This window comes from Microtus ochrogaster, chromosome 6 (assembly GCF_000317375.1).
Source record: "Microtus ochrogaster isolate Prairie Vole_2 chromosome 6, MicOch1.0, whole genome shotgun sequence".
In the NCBI taxonomy this organism is placed as follows: domain Eukaryota; kingdom Metazoa; phylum Chordata; class Mammalia; order Rodentia; family Cricetidae; genus Microtus; species Microtus ochrogaster.
In genome coordinates this window covers 21,299,534-21,310,825 of record NC_022013.1, presented here as the reverse complement: position 1 = coordinate 21,310,825, position 11,292 = coordinate 21,299,534, and the positions used below count along the sequence as shown (strand labels likewise).

General features: G+C 46.0%; 1 protein-coding gene across 1 annotated transcript in view; it reads right to left on the bottom strand.

Moving 5' to 3' along the window:
• Positions 1 to 10,397, bottom strand: part of Fcamr (Fc fragment of IgA and IgM receptor) — a 12,813-nt gene extending 2,416 nt beyond the window's left edge. The window contains exons 1-5 of the mRNA XM_005348478.1: positions 10,359 to 10,397; positions 8,139 to 8,196; positions 6,700 to 6,840; positions 1,173 to 1,511; positions 140 to 268 (exon numbers count right to left, since the gene is read on the bottom strand). Coding sequence (XP_005348535.1) covers positions 140 to 268; positions 1,173 to 1,511; positions 6,700 to 6,840; positions 8,139 to 8,196; positions 10,359 to 10,397 — 706 coding nt within the window. The remainder of the gene's footprint in view (positions 1 to 139; positions 269 to 1,172; positions 1,512 to 6,699; positions 6,841 to 8,138; positions 8,197 to 10,358) is intronic.
• Between the last annotated feature and the right edge of the window lie 895 nt (positions 10,398 to 11,292).

The following is an 11,292-nucleotide window of genomic DNA, read 5'->3' as shown; positions in this document are numbered from 1 at the left end:
TGGGTGACCCCTGGGGTGCTTCTGTTGGCTGTGGTTGGGGCTGTTATGTCTGGTTCTGAGCCTTGGCCTTCTAGAATCTGGGTGACCCCTGGGGTCCTTCTGTTGGCTGTAGTTGGAACTGTTCTGTCTGGTTCTGAGCCTTGGCCTTCTAGACTCTGAGTGACTCCTGGGGTGCTTCTGTTGGCTGCTGTGGATCCTATCCCAGAAGATGCTGTGATGAGCTCACCAGAAGCTGGAACTGCTGCTGCATAGGTGGTGTTGGGAAGACCTGTGTGGACAAGCCCAGAGAGAGGCCGTGAGGGAATGCTCTCTATGCTACCTACTAGATCCAGCAAAGGACATTTGACCAAAGTGCTTATTAAGTAGGATGCAACTCACAAAGAGATGAAATCCTCTGCAATAAGTCAGATAAAATTAGAAGGTGACAATCTCAATGTGCTTCTATAGTTTTGCAGACATTCACATTTTACATTCCTACTTCTGTCCCTCAGGTCTACATATTCCCTATCCAGATACCTTGGAGCCTGTGCTACTATTCAACAAGGGAGTAAATAAGCCTTCAATTGCAGCAGGAAGGTGGACTCCAGCATTCAAGGGAATTTATATGCTCACTTCTGATTAGGTGTTCTTCAGTGTAATCTTTTTGGAGTGTGGACACATAAACACACACACACACACACACACACACACACACACACACACACACACCCTGCTTTAGACCTCTATGCCTGAATCTGAAACCAGCCTTTGGAACAGAGCCTTGGAGCTACAGATGTCTGCAAAGGGACTCAGCAAGGTGCTACTGTAGGAAAGCCTAGCCCCAAACCTTCTGTCCTCCCGTGTAGGCTGCACCAGCACTACCTCTACTCTGCACGTCTGAACATCAAGTTTTCTGGAATCAGAGAAGTCTACCTCACAGTGCTTTTGAAACATAGTTCAAGCATTCCTTCTGCAGCATTCAGGATAGAAAGAACCAGGTGGATGACCTTGTATGTCCTCCACTGGTCACTTTTCCTGAGTATTTGCTTTCTCAAAGATGACATCTATCTAAGCCAAAAGCACACCTCTCAGAGCCAAGTCATCCTTGGGCTTCGGAGCCTTCCCTTGTGCCCTGTTTCTTCTCAGCCTCAGCCTTACAAAAACTGGCCCGTCAGCCGTCAATCGGCTCTTACCTGGAGACACAATCAGATTCATCCTGAAGAATAGCTTGTCATTTCGGTCCCCGATACCACAGCAGTAAAGTCCCGTGTCATTCGGGGACAGTCGGAACAGCTTCACCATGAAGAGAGCACTCTGTGGAAAGTCAGTGAGAGCCACACGCCCCCTGTAGTCACGGTGGGTGTAGTGGTTGGTGGACACGATGGTGTAGCAGGTCCACAATGGAGGCGCCAGGCGGCACCAGTATTTTCTTTGATGCCTGTTGACCGAGGAGGGGGCATAATGACAACGGATGGTGACAGCTCCTCCAGGCTCCCCGGATACCAGCCTTGGGCCTCTGAGTGCGTTTGCACCTGCAGGCAGAGAAATTGTCAAAGGAAGGGATAGTGATCTTCACCACTGTCAGGGAGGTAGCTATGAACTCTGCTCATCAGAAAATAGCAGCTGTGAAGGCGGCGCATAGAACAGAAGAGCTCAGCCACTGAGGAAGCAGACCTTGCCCAAAGAACGGAAGGGAGCCAGACTCAAGGCCTCATCTCAAAGACTCTTACCCAACATTTAGCTAGCACTTGTGTGCTAGGTGACCTCCTGCAAATCTGTCCGGAGCCTGCATTCCAGCCACTAAACTCCATCTACAAGCTTGTAAGGAGAAGGCAAGCCCAGGCAGAGGGCTCTGGTTTGCAGAGCCGGTAAAAGAGAAGTGTTATTAGTGTGGATGTATCAGTGTACTTTCCTCTGAAGAGAAGCCCATTCTACTCTGCTGGGTTGATACATCCTCCAGATCAATGGCTGGCATTTTCCCACACTGGCCTCTTCTCTATAGAACAGAACACTGCACACACGTGGCACACAGTTGCTGCAAGAGCACAGGCAAGAAGTATCACGAACACACCTGCTTTAGCAATATTAGCTGAGCTGGGTATATATAAACCAGCATGTAGGAAGCCTTTAACTTGATTCGGTGTAAGCAAGAACAAGGTTTATTCTTTTACTGACTTTCCCCACCATCTCTAGACTCTCTGCTCCTTTATAAGATACCCGGCATAATCTGTGTACAGTAGATTCGCTGCCTCTCCTGGCACACAGAGTCTAGTCTAGCCTAAAATTCTACATCCAGACCAATGTGAAAGCAGACAGTGTCTCATCTAGCTAAAGGTTTTTTCTTTGCTCCCACTAGGCTCAGAGACTGCCAGGGAAGAGATAGACAGGTTGGGTCTCTTGCTTTGCTTTCTTTGGCTCCTAGGAGCTAAGGCCTGAGGACCTTCCAGGACGAGCACAGAGAAGGGAGTAGTGTTACATAAGACAGCCTTTCTTTACCTGGCTAGTGTCCAAAGTAGTCTCTTTTTTTATTTGCTGCCCAAATATCTCTTTGGCGGCTTCTGTCTCTAGTTTTCTCATTGCACGGATGGTTTCTCATTTTCCTGGCCTTCTATGAATACCATAACAGCCCTGTGACTTCTAGCTATTTGTACCTCTTTTGTGGTCACAATCCCCTGTGACTGGTTCTCCTTGTTGAGGACCCTAAACTGGGTCAAAGGAAGCACACTTTGTCCTTCTGTCAGAGAAAACCTGAAGTATAATGGCAAATTTATTTGGTCTCTCTCTAGACATTCTTTCCCTCAGATTAGAGCGAGAGGAAGTGGCCCATCTCTGTCCAGAGTAGTTCTTACATAGAGCTCCTCAGTCTTCCTAGGACGGTTCTTTGCCCTTCCTTAGGAGCCAGGATGGCTGCCAGCTGGGCTATTGTTGAAATCAGCTTCATAATTTCTTCCTACAAAAAGGCCACCAAACATTTCGGCTTGGGACATGACTATGTGGTAATTTGTAGTGTGTTTAGGGCTTCTGACCCCAAGAAACTTTGGATCAGTATTCCCCTGCTGGGAACAGTTAATGAACTTGTGGATCCTGGCACAAGGGAAAAATGCGAGACTCCTTGTCTGAATTATCTCGATTCAAGGTGAGGTTGCATATGACAGCGCATGCTGTAATCTCATCAAGTAACAGGAGCAGGAAAAGCTTTGAATTTAGTGCCAGCCTAAGCTACAGAGTGAGGCCTGCCTCAAAAACAACACTACCCAGCTCGTGAAGATGCCAACAGACACATCTGGAAATCAGCCCCTGGATGATCTGAGCTACCTGGGCAGAGGCCATGGAAACCACCAGAGACGTGATTTCCTCACATCCCCCTGACTAGCCAACAGCCGAGTGAATAAGAACTGGCTGTTTAATTGGGCAAAAGGAGTTGGCTAAGGTCCCTGTGAACCTTTACATTTTCAAGAAATTTTGAAAGGGATGCCAATCCAGATACAGGGGATACTTAGAGCACCAAACAGACGAGACCCAGAAGAGAACTCCTCTTATCATATAATTTAACTGCTAAATATAGAGAACAAGGGGAATGCATAGGAAACACCCAACAAACATCCAGGCCCATATATATGCAGGTCCATCAGAGTAACAGACGATTTCTCCATAGGAACTCTGAAAGCCAGGAGAGCCTATAATACTATATTTCAAGTCTTGAAAGGTAACAGTTGCCAACACAGACTGTGATCTCCATCAAAGTTATCTGTCATTGAAGGAGAAAAAAAATTTCCACAATTAAAATGTGTGAAAGGAATGTATAACTCCTAGCTCAGCTTAGTGGAAGATACTCCAAGAAATCCTTCTGACTGAAGAGAAAGCCACAGGAAAGGATAAACCAGTCTTGAATATTAATAGTTAAGCAAGAGAGGAATAAGAAAACCCCAAACAGAACAAAATTTGACAGGAATTAGTACACACGTTTCAATTTCTCATAAAAGATGGATTAATACTATCTTAGGGCAACACAGTGGGGAAAGGTGTTCTAAGCAAATTGATCTTGGAAACAAACAAGCATCATTTTTCCAATACCATCCAAATAGATACATTTCATGATGATTGAGGGAGCGGTTCTCAAGAGGATATTTCAATTCCAAACACACACAGAACACAAGGACATCCAAATATGTGAAATATAATGACATAGATTAATCCTAACACGGTAAGACTGGGTGACATCACTATCCTGCTCGACAGACAGTCATGTTAACACAAACAAACAGCAACATCTGAGAAAGATGACATCATAGGTCGAATGGACCAGCGGATCCGGCAGAGAGCTACAGAACATTCTGACCAAATCTGGCAAAATACACATTCTCCTCAGCAGCCCAATGGGTCATATGTTAGGACACAAAGCAAATCTTAATAAATATAGGAAAATTAAAAAAATCCATTGTATTCTAAATGGATACAATAGAATAAAATTAATATTCAATAATAACTAAAGAAACTACAGAACACTCCAGGCAGTGGTGGTGCATGCCTTTAATCCCAGCACTCAGAGAGGCAGAGGCAGGCGGATCTCTGTGAGTTTGAGGGCAGCCTGGTCTACAGAGTGAATTCCAGAACAGCCAGAGATACACAGAGAAATACTGTCTCGAAAAACCAAAAATCTTAGAATTCAAATGAAGACACAACATAGCAAAACCTATGGAATACAACAAAAACTATTCTAATAGGAAAATTTCTATATGTGGGTATTTCAAATGTCTTGACGATATGCCTTAGGTTTTTGGAAAAAAAACAAACTAAATCCCAAATCAGTAGATGGGAAGAAATAATTAAGATTATGGCATAAATTAGTATAATAGAAATACAGAAGATTTTCATTATAATAAATTTTTGATATATTAATAAGAATTTTGTAAACAGGGAGCTCGCTTTTTGATAAATAAGATTGACCAACTCCTAGTCAAAGTAACAAAAAACAAGAGGAGACCAAATCAATGAAGTTAGAGATGAAAGGGATGTGTTAACAAAAAACACTAATGAGATGCAGAAAGTTATTAGAACATACCTTAAAAATATGTCCCACTAAACTGGAATCCAAAAGAAATAAATATATCCGGTTGTATATTAAATTAAACCAAAAAGAACTAAACAATCTAATGTGTCTGTGAAAGGCAGTGAGATTGAAGGAGGAATAAGCAATTTTCTGGCCCCAGTGGATTCACAGGCGGATTCTCCCAGACCTTCAGAGAATTAACACCAATGGTCCCCAAACCATTGCATGATATAGGAAAATAAGGAGCACCTCTAAACTCTCTGCTAAACCATTAATATCAGATATCAAATCCAGTTGGAGACCCAGTAGAAAGGAAAACTCTCAGCCAGTCTTCCTGATGAACACAGACACATGAATTCCTAGTCACTGTGAACAAGACTGACACCAGAACCGGTCTGCCGATATTCTAATACGGAGATGAGAGGGGCTCAGGAGGCCCCACCCTCCGTGAGGACTTATGGTAGTTAATGCCTGCTGGGGGAGGGCCTCGTGAAGTACCCTTCTCTGAGGATCTATTGGTAGTTAATGGTTGGTAGTATAGACACCAGTAAGCTGACCGTATTCCTGTAAACAAGCCTTCATGCTCCTGCAAGCCACCCTAATTAAAGTAATTGGGATGAACACACACACACACACACACACACACACACACACACACACCACACACACACGACATGAAAGCTAAAGGTGACTAGTTAGGAAGAGGAAGGGAATCTGCTAGAATGGAAGAGGGGCCAGAGAGGGTGGTAGGGTGGAGATGATCAAAATACATAGACATATATAAAACATAATGAAGCCCACTGATATATAATAATATAAATAAAACTAAAAAAATAGACTAAGAAGACAAAGACAAACCAGCAAGAACAACAAAAGATTTTACGATAGCAAGAGCAGAGCATAAAGTCAGCCACTTTCTGAGTACAGATGGATTTGTAAGTGGCTTGTCTCTTATGTGTGACCTAAGGTCTAATTACAGGAGAGTAGCAATCAGCAATCATGACCGCTTTGGTTGTTGCAATACCACTGAAGGCTTAACTTAACAACATGCTCCAAACCACACCACTCACGATCAAGGTTTCTGGGATTACTGGTATTACATTTTATATTTAAAAAGCAAGAATATTATTCTGCATTAAAATTACTAAACTTACTATTGTTGCAATGTTCACACCCTAGATTCTAGGGGTTCTTGTGTTCTAGAGTTGGCACATTTAAAAGGAGCACTGCACCATTAGTTGGGGGGTGAGCCAGTCTAGCTCTGCTGATTGAGAATCTTTGATTGACTCTTGTACACATAACTTTTCATTATTACCAAAATTAAGAACCAATACCTCAAGTACTCAAGTGGTAAGTGACTAACCAGTTGTTCTTGGCCTTTATAACAATGAAAGGATCTGAATTCTGGACCAGTCAATTGTGAGAACTAAAGAATGAGCTGACATTTGGGATCAAGGTACCTGGAGAGCCTGGTGCTAATTCTCTGCTTCCTGGTGGATGTAGGGGACCTGGGATCTCACTCATCTCTATCATTACCGAACAGCAGTGTGTTGCTATGACTTCCCTTGGGGGTAGGGGTGGGGATGGAGACAGACCTTACACAGGACCAGGACTTACACAGGTTTGACAAAGGAGATCTTTGGCCAGACCAAGGGAGAGGAGGGCTGTACCTGTAAGGGAGTTTTTCCAGCAGCAAGGGGGTGTTGAAGCCCTGTGTGCTTCCATAGTGCAGAGAGGGGTCCTGGAAGGGGGAGAGCCAGCCTGCAGCTCTCCAGAATGGGGTTGTCTGTGTGGAGGGGTCATGGATGAACCTGGGCAAAGGGAGAAGCCAAGCTATCAGAGAACACCAAATGCCTACAAAGCCATTCTCTGGAAATAAATGTGGAGTCACCTCTAATTCCTGCCCTGGATCCCACTAAGAGCATCACACTGACTCTCATCCTGCTGGGTGTCAAGTGGCGAAGCAGAGGTGGGGACAGCCAGAGACTACACATCTTAATTCACAGTCCCTATGGGGATGCAGGGACGTGTCCCTGGATGAGTTTTAAAGTACTGACCAAGATAGGTAATGGAATACTTAGGAGAATTGAGTTTAGATTACACGAGACATAAAGAGGACTGTTACCTCTATGTGAACAGAGAGCTCCATGCCTTCCAGTGAGAGATTAGGAGTTCTACACCACACACTAGACAGCACCGACTGTTGGCTCACTCTGATTTGTTGATTAGCCACACATGGTTAATCCATTTTTAGTGTTATCATAATGTTCTCACTCATTAATGAATTCAATAATGATTTGTAAAACACTTCCCTGAACTAGAGTCTAAGTAGCACACACACACACACACACACACACACACACACACACACACACTACACACTTCAATGGCTCACCATTACCATCATAATAAAATTTACACAGCACCGCATGGGGAAAGAAAGGCTCATTCACCCCGTTGCCGGTCTATTCCTGGCCTGCCTCAGCACAGCAGGCTGCGAACACTGTTAGGACTGGATTCTATCTCTCATCTCATTGTCCTCCACTCCGGGCACACACTAAGCCCTTCATAAACATGCCTTAAGTAAGTGGCTAAATGCATTTGAACTGCTTATCATATCATTTCTTTGCATATTGACTTCTTTATGCGTGTAGCATAAGGTCTCCATTTTTATATAGCGAATGCTGTGTCTGGTACAAAAGTGTCTGTAAAAAGAACAGAAGCGAAGACTGTAACATTTGTGTTTTGCATGCCTTGGGACCTTGGCACGCCTTGTAAACAAACAGCTAATTTTCAAGTCATTCACTTAAATGGAAGAGAGCAGGTGTGGATGGGGGTAGAGGGATGGAGGTGGGGGGCTAGGTAGGGTAGTGTGTGTGTGTGTTAGGGTGGTTGTCTAAACAATGGCTATTTTAGATGTCATTGATTGAGCCAGGCATATGCAATCTCTGGGTGATCTCTCACGTCTGCCATTCCCTGGTGCCCATAGCCACAGCGATTCAGTATTGAATCCCAGAAGAGAAGACAACCATCTGCCTGGTTGGGCTAAATTCCACTGCCAGGTCCCCAGCAGCTGAAGCCTGGCGCTGGGCTGTGTTTGTAGACTCACCGTGGAGCAGACAGAGTATGAGCAGGAGTATTTTCCACCTTGTTCTTTGACTGGAGACCTGCAACCAAAGACAAGAGGCCCGAGGGAGAAATATGAGAAGCTAGAGTGAGTGGTGGGAGTGGGGTGGGGGGTTCAGGTGGGCACTCTCATGCTCCAGTAGCTGTGTAGGTCTACCTGAAGGGCAGAGTCAGAGAGCTGCCTGTACTGGGAAGTGGGGCTCTGCAGAGCAGGGCAGAGCGGGAAGAACTCATTCAACCAGGGAGCACTGGTAGAATAATGATGCTCGGAAAGGGAGTTCTCAGGGACCTGGCTCTTCTCTGAGTCACTGAGGGATACTATGTATGGGGTATCACATCCTGGGATGCAGGGCATCCCTCCTCTTTCGCTTTTCACTCTTTCTTCTTGCAGAGAGGAGTTGTTTCTTCAGCGGGGAGCCTTGTGCTTCCCTGTACAAGTATGGCTGAGTTAAAACTAAACCTTCACCCTGCGGGCACTAGGGCACCATTCTGTTTCTTCTCATAGTCTCTAGAAAACTCCCTTGGACCCTCTTCATCTCCATCTGACCTTCGGTTTTGCATCATTTCGCTGGCCTTGGGAACTCACTGGAAGCACAGCCTTGTGTCACAGACTTTCACTTTTAGGCTTCAAAACTAGACTGAGCATAGTGTGAGCCCCGTGGGCAGCTACTGGGAGCAGGAACCCAGTATTCTGTCAGGGAATCCCAAAGGGGTCACTTCTCAGTGATTAAAAGACCAAGATTGTACCTCAGCCACAACGTCTGTGTTCTTTGAGGATTTTCATCGGTGTTTGACTGTGGTTCTCTGGACTCTCGGGTGTCATTGTTTTTTCTTTCAACGTGAACATGTATTTTGCCATTCTTAAGAACGATCAGCGCATCAACTTTAAGTCAGTGGACAGCACACAGCCAAGGCACCCTCTTGACTCCCAACTATACCCAGTAGTATGGGGGTTGGCTCAAAGGAGGAGAAAAGAAAATGGGAGTGGAAAGAGAGAAAGGAGGAGAAAGAGAGAGCAAAAGGGGAATAGAAGAGAAAAGGAGAAGGGAAGAGAGAGGAGGAAAGGACAAGACAAAGGCTCTAGACTAGGCTCCTAGCAGCTACTTGGCACCTTGTTTGGCTCTAATCAGTCACATCCTCTAGAGCCTTTGGCTGCCCTACTGACTAGGGACCCAGAGCAGTTAGTTTGAAAAGGCCTAAATTTCTAACGTCTTCCAGCTCCCTCCACCCCACCCTTTAGCGAGTCCCCTCCCTTGGGCGCTCTCAAGGGCAGTCAGTCTCTGCCCTTCCGTGCCATACCCCATCCTCTCCAGGTTTTCCCAGGGTGTGGCTGCACCTAGTTCCTAGTTGGATTAATATTCACCACATCCAGGCTCCTTTCATGCCTGATACTCTGACTGCCTCAGGCTACCGTTTCCAAAGTGCCAAGTCCTAATACAGTTCACATAAAGGCCAGTATCACCATACCACCCAGTTCTTCTGAAGCTCAATGTGTGACAGCTTCTTGAGCAAAGCTGCCTCCACGGGGCAATGAGGAAGCACAGTACGCGATAAAATAAAATGTTCCTAGCTACTTATCAGTCTTGATTGGGGGCTGAAAGGATATCATTCAATGGAATGTGTCCAGTCACCTTCCCTGGCAATGACCTTCAGGAATCCTTTCTGCAGGAGACTGAGAGTCCCCTGCACCACTAGAGTTGAAGAACCCTGCGCCCCCTGAGTCCTGCTGGAAACACAGCCACCCCCATTTTCACTACAGGCCAGGTGTGACTTCCCTGCCCTCCCTTAGCCCCTCTGAATGCCACTTTTCTTCTACCTTCATCCCCATTCTGTGGGATGACCTGGCATGTGCAGAGGGAAGAGCACAGTGTCACCAGGCTTGGCTTTGCTGGAGGCTGCCAAGTGGACCCTGATGCTCATTCCCCTCCACTGCAAAAGAAGAGCCTTGCCTGGGCAGCGATGTGCTCTGCATCTAATATGTGCTGGCTCTGCCTTCCCAGGGTTTCAGACTCAGAGTACTTGGCTGTAAGTAGAGGGTACAAAGGAGAAATGCTGGGGCCTGAACTCCTGAGTCTTCTCCGGCCTCTGGAGAGAGCCCATCTGCTCTGAGGCGAGACCCCTAGAGCAGAAGTCACAGTGGCTGCTGCAGACTGCTTCCCGCTCTTAGAGTAAGAACCAGACCGCCAAGAGAAAGTCATGTTACCTTTTGTTCTCTGGGCTTAGCAGGGGAATCTTGATCCATCTTGGTCCAGAACAAAATCAAGTTGGACTTTTTCTTTTATCCAAGGTGTTTCGGTGTTGGCCAGCTGCTTTCTCTAAATGTGGAGAGCGAGCAGTCAGGATGGCGTAGGGATGGTAACAGGGGCTGGAACTGGAAGCCTGGGACTAAGGAGGTAACCCTACCACTCACCTCTTGCTGTTTGTACCAGGGTCCCTTCTCTTGATCTTACTGCCGAGAGAAAGTCAGTTCTGGCCCCTTGTCCTCACTGTCACTTCTTTCTCTGGAATCTTTTCCAGGGCTGGTGACAGTAGCTTCAGGGAAGTATATCAGTCCCTACCTTCTCTTCTCTTATACCCTGTTAGAGGTCCAGACTTTTAGGGGGTCCCATCTCAGAAGCCTTCCTGGGAACCTCCAGAACCAGTGATGCAATGACCTGAGCAGGAGAGAAGGGGATTTCAGGGTTCAGGAGAGGAATTTCCCGAAAGCTGGCCATCAGCTGCTGCCCCACTGCTGACCTGAACTCCTGTGAAGAAGGCATTTGAGGGGTTTGCTTCAGTGACTTTAGTTTAAATGCATGCTCTGGTGCTCACCAACTTGCATCCTGAACAAAGGACAACAAACTTAGTGAGATGGTCTTCAGAGAAAGAGAGCGTGGACAAGTCTGGCCTAAGCAGACGATGCGCTTGAAAACACCACAGGAATTCCCCTTGGGAAACTGTCTATAGAGGCTCTTTTCGTTGGGAAAGATACAGTGCTCCTACTCGGTCTCTTGGTCTGAAACTGATACAGCCTAAGCGCTCAAAACAAAGGTGCCCAAAGGAGGAAGGATGCTGTAACCTATGAGGGCCATTTCCAGCACCCCTCATAGATAATGGCACCCTTGGGTCAAATCAAAAGGCCCTTCTTCCTTAGAATG